Source organism: Panthera tigris, chromosome B3 (assembly GCF_018350195.1).
Source record: "Panthera tigris isolate Pti1 chromosome B3, P.tigris_Pti1_mat1.1, whole genome shotgun sequence".
In the NCBI taxonomy this organism is placed as follows: Eukaryota; Metazoa; Chordata; class Mammalia; order Carnivora; family Felidae; genus Panthera; species Panthera tigris.
In genome coordinates, this window is record NC_056665.1 from 34,497,309 (window position 1) to 34,513,840 (window position 16,532).

Sequence of the window (16,532 nt, forward strand, 5' to 3'; positions counted from 1 at the left end):
AGGATTTTAACTGCATCCCTCAGGCACCAGAGGGACTGCCCCTTGGTTCCCTCCTTCCCCTGTTTTACTCTTACCAAGACTCCAGGTCATTTGCTTCCAAGCCCTGGCCTTCAAAGAACTTCCACGAAGAAGAAACCTATTTACTCGATTCCTTGAGCACTCATTATTTTTAGCCATAGCCGAGAAAGCGCAGGGCTGTGGATAAACCAGACCTCCCCATGTTGCCCCTTCACTCCTCAGGAGAAACTCGCAGGGGAAGCCACCGCTCGCAGGAAAAGCTTCTGGCTCCACCAAGAGGTCTCCCGAGACCCCCTTCTGGCTCCTGAGCCCCTATGGGAACCCCTGTCACTCCCTCCTCCCAGAAAATCCTCCCCTCACCTGGATGGCCTACATTTCTCCAGAAGGCCAGGCCAGGCTCATTTCCACTGTCCAGGGATTTCAGAGTGTCGACCCAGCATGTGCAGTGGTGTTTATGCTCTATACTTGTCATTACCTATTTAGGAGTCTCTTTCTCCCATTGGACTCTTAGCCACCTAGAGCCAGAGCTTACTTTAATCCCAGTGTCCCTGACCCACAGCCGAACACCTGATCCCACTGTCGATATCAATGCTGTGTTTCTGGATGCCAACAAGAACCTACGATAGTGAGTGATCTGGCGTGTCGTACCAGTAGATGTCTAAAATTGACATCTCTAGCCTGCTCTAAAAGACCTTAAGATTCTCCGGGCGCCTGGGTGGCTTAGTCAGTTGAGCATCCAACTGTTCATTTCAGCTCAGGTCATGATCTCAGGGTTGTGGGATCGAGCCCCGTGTTGGGCTCTGAGCTGAGCATGGAGCCTGCTTAAGATTCTCTCTCTCGGGGCGACTGGGTGGCTCAGTCGGTTAAGCGGCCGACTTCGGCTCAGGTCATGATCTCGTGGTCTGTGAGTTCAAGCCCCACATCGGGCTCTGTGCTGACAGCTCAGAGCCCGGAGCCTGTTTCAGATTCTGTGTCTCCCTCTCTCTGACCCTCCCCCGTTCCTGCTCTGTCTCTCTCTGTCTCAAAAATAAATAAACGTTAAAAAAAAAAATTAAAAAAAAAAAATTCTCTCTCTCTCTCTCTCTCTCTCTCTCTCCCTGTCGTGTGTTCTCTCTTTCTAAAAAATAATACAATTAAAAAATTGAAAAATTAAAAATAAAAGACCATAAGATTCTATATCTACACTGGGGTTTGCAACTTCCTCCTATACAATGTAAACAAGAAAAAAAAAACTCTCCCTTTTCTTTAAAGCCTACATTCCAAGATCCTTAGTACTGCATCTACTATTGATTTTACATTATTATATAGAGGAAATTTTACATTATATTAGACATTACATACATTATACATATACATACATTACATACATTATATTATTTTATATTAGATTTTACATTATATTATAGAGGAAATCTTACTAAGAGTCAAACAATCCTAAAGACACACTAGAATGCTTAATATTCCCCGATGACATCCCAAGGAAAGGCTTCACATTAAACACACACATTCGAGGGTATAAAGCATTCACTGGCAGGAACTTAATCTATAGCTCTACGTTCTCATCCCTTTACACCTGACCCTAGGGTGATTATACCGAATCTACATCACAGTTGCCCTGTTGGGGCCCTCAGCAATTGTGTTTTATTGTTGGGGAAGGGAAAGAACTCTGAACCCCAGCTAATCCAGAGGACAAAAGGGGAGTCTGAGCAAGTCTGACCATTTCATCCAGTTTCATGACTAAGCACTTGGAAACTGACATGGGGAGACTGTGCTCCACTCCCAGCTCCAGAGAGGCACACAAGTGCGTTCACTCATCCAGGTCAGAACACTTTATTTCCTAACAACGTGTCAGCTCCCTATGTACATGATCAACACTATGGAGTTGGTGTTATTATCACCCCTACTTCATAGATGGTCCCAGGGAGTTAAGCGCCCTTGCCCAAGGAAACTGGGGCTTACATCTAGCACGGCTGGCTCCTGAGCCCGCTATCCTAGACCGCCCTGCAGCCTAACATCCAATTGAACCAGTGGATTAGAATTGCTTTCTCCCTCTGCACTGTGTTTTAAAAGTTTTTCAAGCATCTATCTCGTGTATGAAAGTCAAGCAACACCCATGTGAAATCTCTGTATTTCGAGATGTCAAAGAACAAATTCCCCATTATTTGTTGATTATTCAGGGGCGCCTGGGTGGCTCAGTCAGTTGAGCGTCCGACTTCGGCTCAGGTCATGATCTCACTGCTCATGGGTTCCAGCCCCGCATCAGGCTCTGTGCTGACAGTGTGGAGCCTGGAGCCTGCTTCAGATTCTGTGTCTCCCTCACTCTCTGCCCCTCCCCAGCTCACATGCATGTGTGCTCTTTCTCTCCCTCTCTCTCAAAAACAAATAAAGATTAAAAAAAAAAGATTGATTATTTGAAGCAGATAGGAGGATGTGAGAGGGAAAGGAAGGAGGGTCTCTACAACCTGGCAAAGCATCATGGCACCTGAGATTCTGGCATAATCCTGCTTCCCCGTCTCTGTTTAAGCTGTGTCTTTTGCCCCAGACTGCCCTTTTCTCTTTTTTGGCCATCCTTAGAAGCCTAGCTCAGTTTTTACCTCCTCAGTGGAGTCTTCCCCAACCCAGTGGCCTCCTCCTTTGTGCTCCCGAAGTTCTTCCCCCTCATGAAGTGCTCCAGCACCAAGTGCAATGATTTATACACTGCTGCACTGGGCTTCTTCACCACTGGACCACAAGGCTATTGAGGGCAGAGGGGATGGTGATCAGTGATGAGACACTGTTCTGGGATCTGGAAGCCTGCAAAACCATTTCCCCTAATTCACACCTCCCCGTAGATGCATTACTATATACCTCACAACTGAGACCTCCACCGTGAGGGTAGTCTTAGAAAGTAGGACATTCCATTGAGAACCTGGGTGGGGTATACTGGGCACTTAGTTTATGGGATGATGTTCTGAAATCAGGGGATGTTTCCAACCCACCCTGGCCTACTTTCCCTTCTCTTTCTTCTCCCAGGTAGGAACTGGGAGAGATCTCTAAATGCACGTATTCCTTTTTACATCTTTGAAGGACATAAAATAACCTGTATTCCCTATTAGACTCGTATGATTTTTCACAATACTGCCCTTTACCTCTTTCCTCTTTGAGGAGGAAGATGTGCACAATTTGTAGATTCATGCTATCTCTTCATGTTGCCCATTGGGGCAGATATGTAAATATCCATGTGAGGTTATCCATGCGAAGGTGCCAGAGCACTGGGGTCCCACATGGGAAGTGTGCAGGTTAAGACTCAACACAGCAGGACTGAGACAGTTCTCTCCAGACAGGCCTGCTTACAAGACTGGTCCGTGGCTGGCATGCGGGAGCTTGGATTTCAGAAGGGATTCCATCACCCCCTAAGTGATAAGAGAGACTCACTATGCCTAAGCTATTTGGACAAGCGCTATAGTTTATGCTGAACGCCAGCTTTCCTGCTGGGAGTCTGGAATTTTGATATGTGGCAGGCAAAGGGTGCCTATGTGACCAGCCCCCAATAAAAACCTTGGGCACAGAGTCTCTAATGAGCTTTCCTGGTAGACGATAGTTCACGTGTGTTGTCACAACTCACTCCTGGGGGAATTAAGCACATCCTGTGTGACTGCACTGGGAGTGGACTAATGGAAGCCTGTGCCTGGTTTCCTCTAAACTTTGCCCCGTGTGCCTTTCTCTTTGCCGATTTTGCTCCGTATCCTTTTGTAAAAAATCATAACCGTGAGTCCTCCCAGCAAATCATCAAACCCAGTAAAGGTCTTAGGGGCTCCTAACACAGAGAGTTTTAAGGTGTTCATGATGTTTGGGGGATGATCCAAGTACCAAGAAGCCATGGGCTTATAAAAAGAAGACAGGCTCTCTCTCTCTCAAAAATAAATATTTTTTAAAAATTAAGAAAAAAAAAAACAAAACAGGGCACCTGAGTGGCTCAGTCGGTTAAGTATCCAACTTTGGTTTAGGTCATGATCTCGCAGTTTGTGAGTTCAAGCCCCTCGTCGGGCTCTGTGCTGACAGCTCAGAGCCTGGAGCCCGCTTCGGATTCTGTGTCTCCCTCTCTCTCTGCCCCTCCCCTGCTCGCATTCTGTCTCTCTCTCTCCCTCTCTCAAAAATAAAGATTTAAAAATTAAAAAAAAAGAAGAAGACAGGCAGTAATGGGACCTCTAGGGAGTGACATCACTCAATAAGGGTAAGTGGGATGGGTCTCAGGATAATGGGGTTCACTGGGGAGGACACTGTGGGACATGCTGCAGCCAAGAGAAGGGAACTAAAGCTGTATGATCCTCTGTCGACATTCACCTCTCTGTCCTGGGTTTGAGATGTTACTTTGCCAACTGCCAAAATGATGGCCCACGTCATAAATTCACCAGAATTGTCTAAGATTCCTCGCAGTTCAATGTCCTTAGTAGTGGGGTCATCCCAGCACCCAGAGAGGACACAACATCTACATGGAGAGAGGCAGCCCTGCCGTCGGCAGGAAAGGTCTAGCAAGACCATGCGTGCTTGAAAAGTGTAGGCGAAGTGACAGAAATACGTGCCAAGTGCCCTCTCTCTGCTTCCGTCTCTTTCTGGTTTATGTGGTCTTCAAATTTAAGAAATATACAAGTCAATGGGACAACGTGTTCTACTTTAGAAATGAATTCATTTCACTTTAAAAGGAAAGCAAAGATATTCAAGAACAGGGGCCACGTCCGATCACGGACACAAATATTTCTGTTCAATTTATAAAGCCCTTTCTCAATATCACCTCATTTGATCCTCCTAACTCTGTGAGATAGATAATATGACCTTCCTTTCATCTTCCACGGCACCCGGGCTGTTATAAGACAAGCAACGATGCTTAATTAAGACTTAATGGTTGACTGATTAGTAATGGCTTTAGAAAAACGACTGCTTTACAAAAATTAATAATTCCTGAAGTCTGTCAGTGGAAGAAAAGCTAGAAAGCAATCCAGGCATTCAGAGGAATTATTAAAATCACAAATTAAGTCATTTCTATGGACTCTATAGCAGGAAATATATTTTTAATGAGAGAATTGAAGCTAATATATAACAGCTGTCCTGTTACCCAGTAACAGAATATTAAGGTAGATTAAATTATTAATGAAAAATATAGCAGCTTGGAAATCTAACCTTTAAACGTTCTCTTATCCCTTTCTCTTTTGTATACAGTCTTTAAACTGGTATTTTTTTAAAAACCACATTTAGTCTTGTCGGGGAGTTTCCATTTAGAAGTCGCTTTGCCACAGATCAGCTATGCAATCTTTTTTTTTTTTTTTTAACGTTTATTTATTTTTGAGACAGAGAGAGACAGAGCATGAATGGGGGAGGGTCAGAGAGAGGGAGACACAGAATCTGAAACAGGCTCCGGGCTCTGAGCTGTCAGCACAGGGGCCCGATGCGGGGCTCGAACTCACGGACCGCGAGATCGTGACCTGAGCCGAAGTCGGCGCTCAACCGACTGAGCCACCCAGGCGCCCCGCTATGCAATCTTTAGCAAGTTATTCACGATCAGACTTTCTCCGCATACAATATCCAGAGTGCTCACACCTGGGACGGCAGGAGACTTCCTGGATTGGTACTGATGTGAGCCAAAGCTCCCCCCGACTCTTCAGCACCACCACCGTTGGCCCTGAATTAGCCACCCATTTATAAAGTCACTGAGAATCTGGAGGTTGTTTGACATGTTTGACACTGTAGCAACAGTGATTGTCAGTGAGCAATTTAAGAAGTTACTCCTAAGTTACTACAGTGACAACCTGGTGAAAACGAGAAGTATCCACGGAGAATACACGGAGAGAAAAAGGGAGAGAAGATAAAGAGGGTCATTAACATGGCCTAAAAGACCCTGCCTGTGCTGTCTTCCGTGTTTTCGCTGGCCAAGCAGAAGGGGGACCAGCAGCTGTCTCCTGGCCCGGTGTGAGGCAGTGCGTACTCACGTTAGTGTTGCATAGCTTGTACTGCCGATAGGCCCCGATGCAGGAAATGGCTGTGGACCGGGCAGGCTGTGAGAAGCTCTGAGCTGCCCCGTGGGCCCCCATGCCGTGGCTGTTGCTTATTTCCGGGCCATGGAAGAGACTCGAAGCTGCCGGAAAGCCTCCGTCGTGGGTCAAAGGCATCTGGTAGAGGGAGGCGTCGGAGGTCTGCAGTCCAGAGCGAGGGCCACTGTCACTCTGGTACAGAGGCCCGTGCTGGGGAGCCCGGTGGGCTGACGGGCTATAGCCGTGGCTAGGACCAGATGCCCCCTGGGACCTGGAATGCCGGGCCGAGGGCCTCTGCCTCCGAAGCCTCTGCGGCGAGTGTTCAGAGTCCGTCTGCAGTGGTAAGATGTACGGGGCCTTGCCATATCCGTACTTGCCAGGGCCGATGGGACCGCGGGTCCTGCTCCTAAAGAACGACACACAAGAGGAGAGGAACAGAGTCACAGGGAGTTTCATGTTAACCCAGATGCTGTGGTCCATGATAGAGGGGACCAGGTAGGGATGGAGCCTATGGTGGGAGAGGGAGGGCATTTGGGAAGAAGGGAGCATCACAGAAGCTGGCTCTCTCTGCAGACAGGCTCTTACAGAGGCTGGAAAGTACAACAAAGGTGGGCAATGTGAGTGGCTGAAAATGAGGTTGGAAGGGTAAGCTGTGGTCAGTGTGTGACTTACAGCGGGGACTTTGGGTGTGTTGGTAGGCTGTAGGGAGCCACTGAGGGATTTTTGAGAAGTATAAGGGTATAATTATAATTTCGGCCACAGCAACTTCCTGTTCGTTTGTTTTCTCTGAAAATAATCTGTGGATTTTTTTCTCACTCAACTGTGCCTGATGTTTCAGACCGGTTTCCATTACCATTCATGCCCAAATAGCTTTTCCAGGTAAGTGGAGCTTAGCTAAGCAACCACACTCTAGTGCAGTCCTGAGGCCTGACTTGCACTGGGTCAAACTTAATCCCTGAAGAAATTAGAAGAGGTTGAATAACTGGCTACCCCATCACTCTGGAGGCAACCCACGCTGAACGGTGGGTAAACGGTCATCTCCACGTTGGTATAATCTTTAGATCGTCAAGACCTGTTGCCTTGTGAGACCTGAGAAAAATCATGGAAACAGTTGTGTGCTGCTAAGTGTTTAATAACTGGCTTCCCGGGGGAGGAAAAGCCCTTATTTGTGCCATCTGTCTACATCCAGGGTGTAAGTACTTCCACCGTGGCCGATTTCAAGCTGCCACTATGAAGACCCAGTCAGCTCTAGTGAACGGGATAAAGTAGCTCCTGCATATCACACTGCATGTAAATTTATTGTGCACCTATGGTTTACAAAATACAGAGCCAGGAACAGTCAAGAATACAGAAGTGAATCAGATATGCTTCCCAAGCCCCCAACCTCGCAACGGCAAACAACCAGGACATAATGCAAGGTGAGGTAAGGCCCCAGGAGCACCAACACAGGATGATTTGGGGATTCTGAGGCCAGGAGAAGTGCTCCCGTCTGCATGTGAGATGCAGATGTGAGATGCAGGGATGTGAGAAGGGTTCGCTGTCACTGGTCTGAGCTCGGGAGCAAGGTTCCAATACGCTACTGAAGGACTTGAAGAAATCATCCAACTCTTACTTACTTCTAAAATGTCTGAGCTGGATCTAATAACCACGAAGGTCATTCCAGCTCGCAAATTATATGCTTCCATAATAATTAATTCTACATTTCTGTAAAATTGGAAATGTGCCCAAGGGTTTCTACAGGATGGCCCCATTAAAATAAGCACATTAAAATAGCAATCAAAGTGAAACATTAATTTCTGTCCTCATGAGGAAATTCTTTCTTCACTCTATGTAACCACTGAATATAAAATTTAACAGACCACAACTAATTATTAACATCTTTATCACTAATTGCACCTTCATTCTTGGCTGATATGGTTTTGAATTAAACTGTACTACAGTGTTTATTTTGCCTTTCGGCATTTCTCGATTAGTCTTGGCAACACTTGGGACTCTGTTAATGATTGGGGGGGGTGGCTGGATTCCAGTGTGCTGCTTTGAGAGATGCAATTAAGAAGTTAGTCTTAAAAATATATAGCTTGGATGCAATTTGCCATTTTCTTTTTTGCGGCAGGCCAGGTAAAATGAATGACATCATGTAAAGGTGAGGGAAAGAATTTCTGTACGTGTGTGCATCTTTTCTTTTTAAGATCAGAAAGCCTACCAAAAATTCCAGCCTCAAAGCCAGCGTTGGGTGGAGACCCCAGCTGAGGGTAATAGAGAAATGAGGACACGTGGAGCAGTGCTTCTCAAACGTGGAGGTGCACTGGAATCAGCGAGGGATCTTGTCGGAGGCAGATTCTGATTCAGCGGGTCTGGGGCCAGGCCTGAGATTCTGCATTTCCAATGAGCTCCCAGGGGCTGCTGGTCCAGAGACCCATAGCTTTGAGGAATTGAAATTCCAAACAGAAGGGTGAGAACGTGACCACGAAAGTGATCATTTTTGATGGAGGATGACAGCTATAAATTTTCTTAAAAAACCTCTGCTTTGGGGATATAGCCAAAGTCTGCTGGCCTGGGCCAGGTTCCCCGCTAGCGACCGACTTGATCCTGACCTTGGGGAACAGAGGCTGCAGAGGGAGAACATGATGACTTGAGTGAGCGTCTTTCCAAAGGCCGCCTATCACCCCGAGGAGGTTAGGCATACAAGTGCCGGTGGACATTTTTGTACTCACATCACCTTACGGGAGCCTCGGCCTATACCACAGAGCCATCCCAAACCCACACAAACAGCAGCACCACTGGAAAGATGATGTTTCAAAAAAAAATGACCAGCAAACTCTGATACACGGGCTAAAGAGAATGAACAGCCAGTCAGGGTGTGATTATGAGAGATGTGATTTCTGAATACTTGACTCGGGACCCTGGAATCAGGGGCAGACTCACCCCCACTGGGCTAAGAGAGCATGTGTTTTCCTTCCAGCGGCCAGAGCTAATCATCCTGATGGTTTGGGATGGCCTCTTCCCCACCAGGACAGAGTCCATCTGGCCACTGGCAGGGTGGCCTGCAAAAACTAGGCAGATTTATGCAGAGTTGGGATAATAAGCACAGATGTGGCCAAGGGAAACCGTGTGGTCAGTTAGCTCTTCTGGGAGAATATGTGGTAGGTACCTGGGAGGCTGAGGTCAGTTAGTTCTGTTTGCTCTTCCCATAACCCATCTGTGGGATTTTACTTTGGATTCCTCACTCGTCAAAGTTCTGGCTAATTTTGGAAACTCCGGTTTGAGAAAGAAATGGAAAAGGCCCAGCTTGGACATCGAAGGCCTAGGTGGTTAATGACTTGAACTCTGAAGCCAGGTTTCCTGAATTGGAACCCCAGCTCTGCCATTTAATAACTAATGCAACTTTGGGGAAGCTACTCAATCTTTTGATGCTTCAGTCTCTTCAAACAGGGCCGGAACTAGAATGAGGCCAGGGAGGCACAGGATGAAACCTTTAAGGGTCGTCCAGGTGCTGGTGGAATATGACAGTGATATCTCCTTAAATGTTGGGCCCAAGGGCCCCACTTTAGGCCCAGTCCCACCCTGTATGCATTTGTAAACAAAGATGATAACAATACCTTCCCTACACAGAACATACAGCATGTATTTGCTTTTTTAAGAGAAGTTCTAGCTTGACCATTTACTAGCTCTAAGAACCTTGGCAAACAATGTACCCTCCGCTTTCTTACCTATAAAATACACCTACTAGGAGGGCTATAAGAAAAAGGACAAGTAACAACAAATGTCGGAGAGGATGTACAGAAACTGAAACCCTCACACATTCTCGAAGGGACTGTAAAATGGTGCACTTTGGAAAGCTATCTAGAAGTTCCCAAAAAGTTAAATGCATTGTTACCATATCACCCAGCAATTCTAATCTTGGGTATATGCCCAGGAGAAATGAAAACATATGTCCACACAAAAACTTGCACATGAATGTACATAACAGCTTTATTCATAACAGTGAGGAGACAGAAACAACCCAAATGTCCATCAAGTGATGAATGGATGAGCAAAACATAGTATATCCAAGGAATGGGCTATTATTCAGCCATAAAAGGGATGAAGTACTGAGATATACTACAACATAGATGAGCCTCGAAAACACTGTAAGTGAAAGAGGCCACACGTAAGAGACCACGTATTCTATGATTCCATTGATATGCAATGCCCGGAAGAGACAAGTCCACAGAAAAAGTAGATTAGCAGTTGCCAGAGGCTTGGGGGAGGGAACAATAGAGAGTGACAGCTAAAGGGTATGGGGTTTCCTTGCGGGGTGACGGAAATGTTCCGTAATTAGACAGTGGTGATGGTTGCACAACCCTGTGAATATAATAAAAACCACTGAATTACACACTTTAAATGATGAATTTTATGGTATGTTAATTATAAAAACTTAGACCATGAATAATTCCTGTCTTATCTACTTACAGTGATGTCGTAAAGAGCAAATTGAGGTTACCAAGAGGAATGCACTTTTTGAATCTGAAAGCAAGATTTTTAAAATTATTTTTAATGCTTATTCATTTTTTGAGAGAGAGAGAGACAGAGACAGAGCATGAGCAGGGGAGGGGCAGAGAGAGAGGGAGCCTCAGAATCCGAAGCAGGCTCCAGGCTCTGAGCTGTCAGCACAGAGCCCAATGCAGGGCTCGAACTCATGGACGAGATCATGACCTGAGCTGAAGTCAGACACTTAACCAACTGAGCCACCCAGGCACCCCTGAAAGCAGTTTTTATCATTTTGTTTTCTATCATCTCTTTCAACAACTGTGGACAAACCTGTGTGGATTGGATTCTATGAGCACCTACTGAGCACCATGGGTAATGTTTTCTCTGCTAGTTGGCTTTTCGAGCCCTGACAACATAAGTGAATGCGGAGCCTCCCTCCCACACAGGGCGGCTTAATGACAAGAACTTGACCATAAGGGCTCTGACACCAGGTTCCAGTCCTGGTTCTTCCAATGACCTACTGTGGGTGTCTGGGGAAACTGTTGTTTCTTGAGATAACGGCTGCAAATAATGTTTTCCTTACAACAGGCTGGCTGTCATCCAGGGCCTCATTATGTGTGATGTTGTACAGCTTTGTGACGTTAGTCCTGGCCAGTGTGATGATTTGAGCACAGACACCACCCCATATTTCTACTGCCTGGCCAGACCCCTCTCCTGAGTATCAGCCACATACACCCCACTGACCTCCAGACTAGAGTCTGCTTCTCACCTGGGACATGCACACAAATCGCCTGGAGATCTTGTCAAAATACCACTTCTGATTCAGGAGGTCTAGGTGGGCCTCTGATTCTGCACTTATAACAAGCTCCCAGGTGATGCCGATGCTGTGGGTCTTGGGATCACGCTCCACCTACGCATTCCCACAAGACATTGCAAACTCAACACATTCGAGCCCAAATTCATCATCTTTCGCCCTATAACACTGTTCTCTTAGTTCTTCCTATAGTCTCCAGCTCGGCAATTCTCAAACCTGGGCAGCATCGGAATCACCAGGAAGTCTTGCTGAAACAGGCAGACCTATCTGCAGAGTCTGGCAGGGGAGATCTGGGGCCGGATCTGAGAATCTGCGTTTCTAGCACGTCCCCAGGCAACGCCGATGCTAGTGGTCTGAGGACCACAAAGTGAAAACCACTGCTCTGTCTCACGCCCAAGTACCACACCATCCCCCGAAGCCGGCTGGCGCTTCCAGTCTCCCCACATCTCTGTTTGAAGTCCACACTCCTTGGCTTTGCCACCCAGCCTGCACAACACGGCCTCTGCTACATCTCCCAGGTCATGGCCCTGGCACCCCATGGACCACCCCCACCACGCTCCGGGGAGGTTCCCAGTGGACCAGCCCAGTTGATTCCCCATGCTCCGCTCATGCCACTTCCTCTCTAGGCCGCCGTCCCCACCACCATGTTCTGGACTAACTACCTCTTCCCCCTTCAAGACTCAGCTGAAGCACCACTTCCTGAGTCATGCCTTCCCCGGTTCAAACTCCACCCCATCCCTTCGCTGCATAAAATCGAGGTCCTTCTCTTTTGTCCTTCCACTGGACCCCATGGAAGTGTCACAGCACAGTCATCTTTTACAAGGCTGACTTGTTTAGTCTGCCTTAATTTTCCAGGCTGTAGGCTCCCACAGGGCAGGGATACCTCTTATGTGTCTTGTATCTCTAGAACCTGGCACAATGACACGGTAGGTGTTGAGTAACTGTTGAAACACCGAAATAACAAATGCACGAGTGACTCAAACCACTATTGCCAAAGGAAGGAAAATCCCCCTTCCCATTAACGCATGTTTAACTTTTTCTATATGAAGTATTACATTTTATTAAAAGACTGTTAAACTATGGTGGCACTGAGGCTACGACCACTTCCCTCTACGTAAGAATAAAAGTCTCATCCACCGGGAGAGGTCATTCCTGGTATCAAATACCCGGAGAAGGAACAGGTTCTCGGAATGTCAAGGGGGACTCAGCAGGGGCTGGGACTCGGCCTTCATGCACCGAAGGAGGGAAGAATTATGGGGTCAAGGGTGTGCCATGCATGACTGTCAGAGCTGGAGAGCCACCCAGGCAAGGCTGTGGGTCAGCTGCTTGTGGCTACAGGATGGCTTCCCACTTTTTTGCTCAGTACAGAGTGGGATGGGCAGAGAGAGAGAGGAGTCTGCCCTCCCGAAGCCAGGCTGTTTGTATTTCTTATACTCTCCATGTTTATTCCCCTTTTGTTTTGCCTTAGAGCTCAGACAAGTCCCTGTGAGGGGCTCAGCCTCTCTCAGCTGTGCTAACATGAACCACACAGGGGCCGCTGTATCCAGCAGACCAGCAGCCCCTGGGACTGGCCTGTGAGGAACCCCAGGAGTCTGAGCCTGTGCGCTCTGGGGAAGCTGGACCTCCGTGAAGGGAGCACGCAATGAGGCCAACTGCCCCCGCTCCAGATGAAGGTCTCCTTGCCCTGCTTGATCCTGGAGGCTATGGGTTTCACAGCATTGAGAGAAGTGGCATTCCTTTGCATCTAGGTACCTGAGTTGAATGGCCAGGTAAGCAGAAATCAATTTCTCCATAGGGAAGATGGGAGGGAGGCAGGTGAGATGGGAGCTTATTTACTACTGGAGATGGTGGACAGAAGCAGGGGTGGTTGGAAGTCCCTGCACCAGATGCTTCTGAGAAAGCCTGAGATCCTACCAATTCCTACTATATCTAATGAGTAGTCTCCACATGATTTCAAGGACTCCTTTACGCCACCTTTGCACTTTATGCTGCCATCATATATCAAAACCAAACTCTTACCAAGCCAATGTTTTGGGGGCACACTTAGCTGGCCTGTCTCCACACCTAAGACAGGCCTGAAGAAATACAAAGCTAAGTATCACAGACTCCTGGTTACAAACTGGGGGGCGGGGGGGGTGGGTGGAGGGAGGGTGGGTCGGGTGCTGCATCTGATGTTTGCCTCCAAACCAAACCCCCAAATACGCACATTCTTCCTCCCTTTCTCCCTTCATTGAGGAAACAAAGCATTTCCACTTGGTGCCTTAAGCTGGGGGAGAGGGGAGGGCAATGTCATTTGCAATTACTATCAAGTGAAATGTTTTTCCAAAATCCATCGGTATGACCAAATTCATCTTTTCAGAGGTTTTTATAAACATTTTAAAAGATGGTAGGCAGTAGGAATCATACCTAGGAATTATCTTTTCTTTTTTTTTTTTAATGTTTTGTTTATTTTTGGAGGGTGTGCATAGGGGAGAGGCAGAGAGACAGCAGGACAAAGGATCCGAAGTGGCTCAGTGCTGAGAGCAGTAAGCCCGATGTGGGGCTTGAACTCACAAACCATGAGATCATGACCTGACCCAAAGTCGGACACTCAACCAACTGAGTCACCCAGGTGCCCAGGAATTATGTCCTCATGTGCTTATAGAAGTACACAGAGCCAGGGGCTCAAGGGTCCACGGTCAGCCCTGGTGAGCCGGCAGGACACCAGAAACAACCCTGGTAGGACAATGCTTCCAGGAACCAGCCAGTGCATTAGACCCTCTTAGTAATCCCTTCTTTTCCACACAGTGCTTCTGGAATGACCTTGCTGAGTACAGCACCAGAGAAAACCCAAAGATCACCATAAGGGGAGAATCTGAAAAGCTGAGCTTGGTCAAGAGCCGAAGACTGGGGCATGGAGAGCAGGCTTACAGTTTATACTGTAGAATGTGAAGAAGGTGCTATGACCTTGGAATTATCTTCTCAAACCAAAGGAAATTAAGAGTTCGATTAGCAGGCAGAGGAGGAAGGAAATGAGAGGCAGTAATGAGAGACTAGGCCACAGTGCTCCGGCTTTGGGGTGGGGTACAATAGAAACTCCAGATGCATGTAGGAACCTGAGACGGGAGGCACCTACCAGCTTCGTGGGGCACCTGAGCAGGACGTGGGAGGGAGGCGTCATGGCAGAGGGGCTCACCCCAGGGGTCATCCCGGAGGAGCCTTTGTGGGACGTTAGCAGCACTCACTGCAAAGGGTGGAAGGCAGCCGCTGAGACACAGCAGACGCCCTGCTCCCCTCAGCAAGACTGCACAGGAGCCCCTCATCTGGGAGCCACATCCCCCTCCCACGCCCCGGGAGAAGGGTAGAATGCAAAGAATGGGGAGAATCCTGACTGAACTAAGCCTAAGCCCTGAACCGATCACGTTAAACATGCGGTGTCTGAGCATCCGAATCTCCGAAAACTGGCAGCTGTCCTACAGCAGCAGACACAGGGGCTCACGAACCACGTCTGGTTATAGAAAAATAAATGGCATTTTGCATATCTGTGTTGTAACTTATAAATTACATGCTTGAAGTACAACCCAGGCGTCCTTAAGCGGGGGAACGAGGAGCTAAATGACGGTGTGCGTAGACACTGGAGGACTATGAGGCTGTTTAAAAGAAGGAGGCAGATGCATATATACTGATACAGAATGGTCTCCAAAACACAGTTAGGTGGAAAACAACAAGACACAGAAGACACTAAACCGAGGGTGATAAGAAGAAAAAGAAGAGAGAAAAAAATGTATCAAGTATATGAAAATGCGTATATGCAAGATACATTCCTGAAGGGTACAAATGAAACCTGGGGAATGATTTCCACTGAGAGGCAGACCCAAAGGGGAGGAGCTGAGGCGGACTCATTTGTCATTTCTTATCCTTTGTACTACCATAAACAATGTTTTTTCTGTAGTATCCAAAATATAGAGAGAGCTTATAAAAGTCAACACCCCGAAACAACAAATAATCCAATCACAAAATGGGCAGAAGGCATGAACAGACATTTCTCCAAAGAAGACGTCCAGATGGCCAACAGACACATGAAAAGATGTTCATCATCCTTCACCATCAGGAAAATGCAAATCAAAGCTACAATGAGATACCACCTCACACCTGTCAGAATGGCTAAAACCAACAACACAGGAAAATAACAGGTGTTGACAAGGGTGTGGAGAAAAGGGAACCCATGTGTACTGTTGGCGGGACTGAAAACTGGTGCAGCCACTTGCAGAAAACTGTATGGGGGTTCCTCCAAAAGTTCATAGTAGAACTACCCTACAATCCAGCAATCACACTGCTGGGTATTTACCCACAGAATAAATAAACACTAATTCAAAGGGATGCATGCACCCCTTTGTTTATTGTAGCATTATTGACAATAGCCAAGATACGGAAGCAGCCCAAGTGTCCATCAACTGATGAATGGGTAAAGAAGACGTGATATATACACACAATAGAATACGACTCAGCCATAAAAAGAACGAAAATCTTACCATTTGCAACGACATGGATTAAGCCAGAGTACGATGCTAAGCAAAATGAGTCAGAGAAAGACAAATACTATATGATTTCATTCATATAGGGAATTTAAGAAACAAACAAGAAAAGGGAAAAAAGGAGAGAGAGAGACAGGTACAAATCAAGAAACACTCTTACTTTGTATAGCACTGATGGTTACCAGAGGTGAGTGGGTGGGGGAATGGGTGAAATGGGTGATGGGGATTCAGGCGTGCGCTTGTTGTGATGAGCAGTGGGTGATGTGCGAAAGTGTTGAATCACTCTGTTGTACGCCTGAGACTAACACTATGTGCTACCCACATTGGCATTAAAATAAAAAGGTAAAAAAATGTTTTTTTCTGCCTTCTGCACAGGCTTTCAATATATGAAAGCAATATAAAAAAGAAAGACGCTAAACTGTTTTTCCACTGCATTTTTAAAAGCGTGGCTGTGTATGGATGTGGGAGGATCGTAAGGAGCAAATACAGAAACCTCCCCTCACAACCCTCCCTGAGGCTATGTCTGCTAAATACACAACATAACAAAGAGAAAGGAAGTGAGGAACTTAAACATGTAGACATTTTGACGGGATATAAAATACACACTTATAAACAGGCCTTAAGCCTCAAAGACTGAGGGGGCAGAAATCATCAGGGAACCAAATGTTCTTCTGAAATGTCACTGTCAATAACTGACAGGTCATACACTCC

General features: G+C 46.8%; 1 protein-coding gene across 1 annotated transcript in view; it reads right to left on the minus strand.

Moving 5' to 3' along the window:
• Window positions 1–16,532, minus strand: part of THSD4 (thrombospondin type 1 domain containing 4) — a 542,149-nt gene that overhangs the window by 446,510 nt on the left and 79,107 nt on the right. The window contains exon 4 of the mRNA XM_042988485.1: window positions 5,982–6,429. Within this exon, the coding sequence (XP_042844419.1) occupies window positions 5,982–6,429 (448 nt within the window). The remainder of the gene's footprint in view (window positions 1–5,981; window positions 6,430–16,532) is intronic.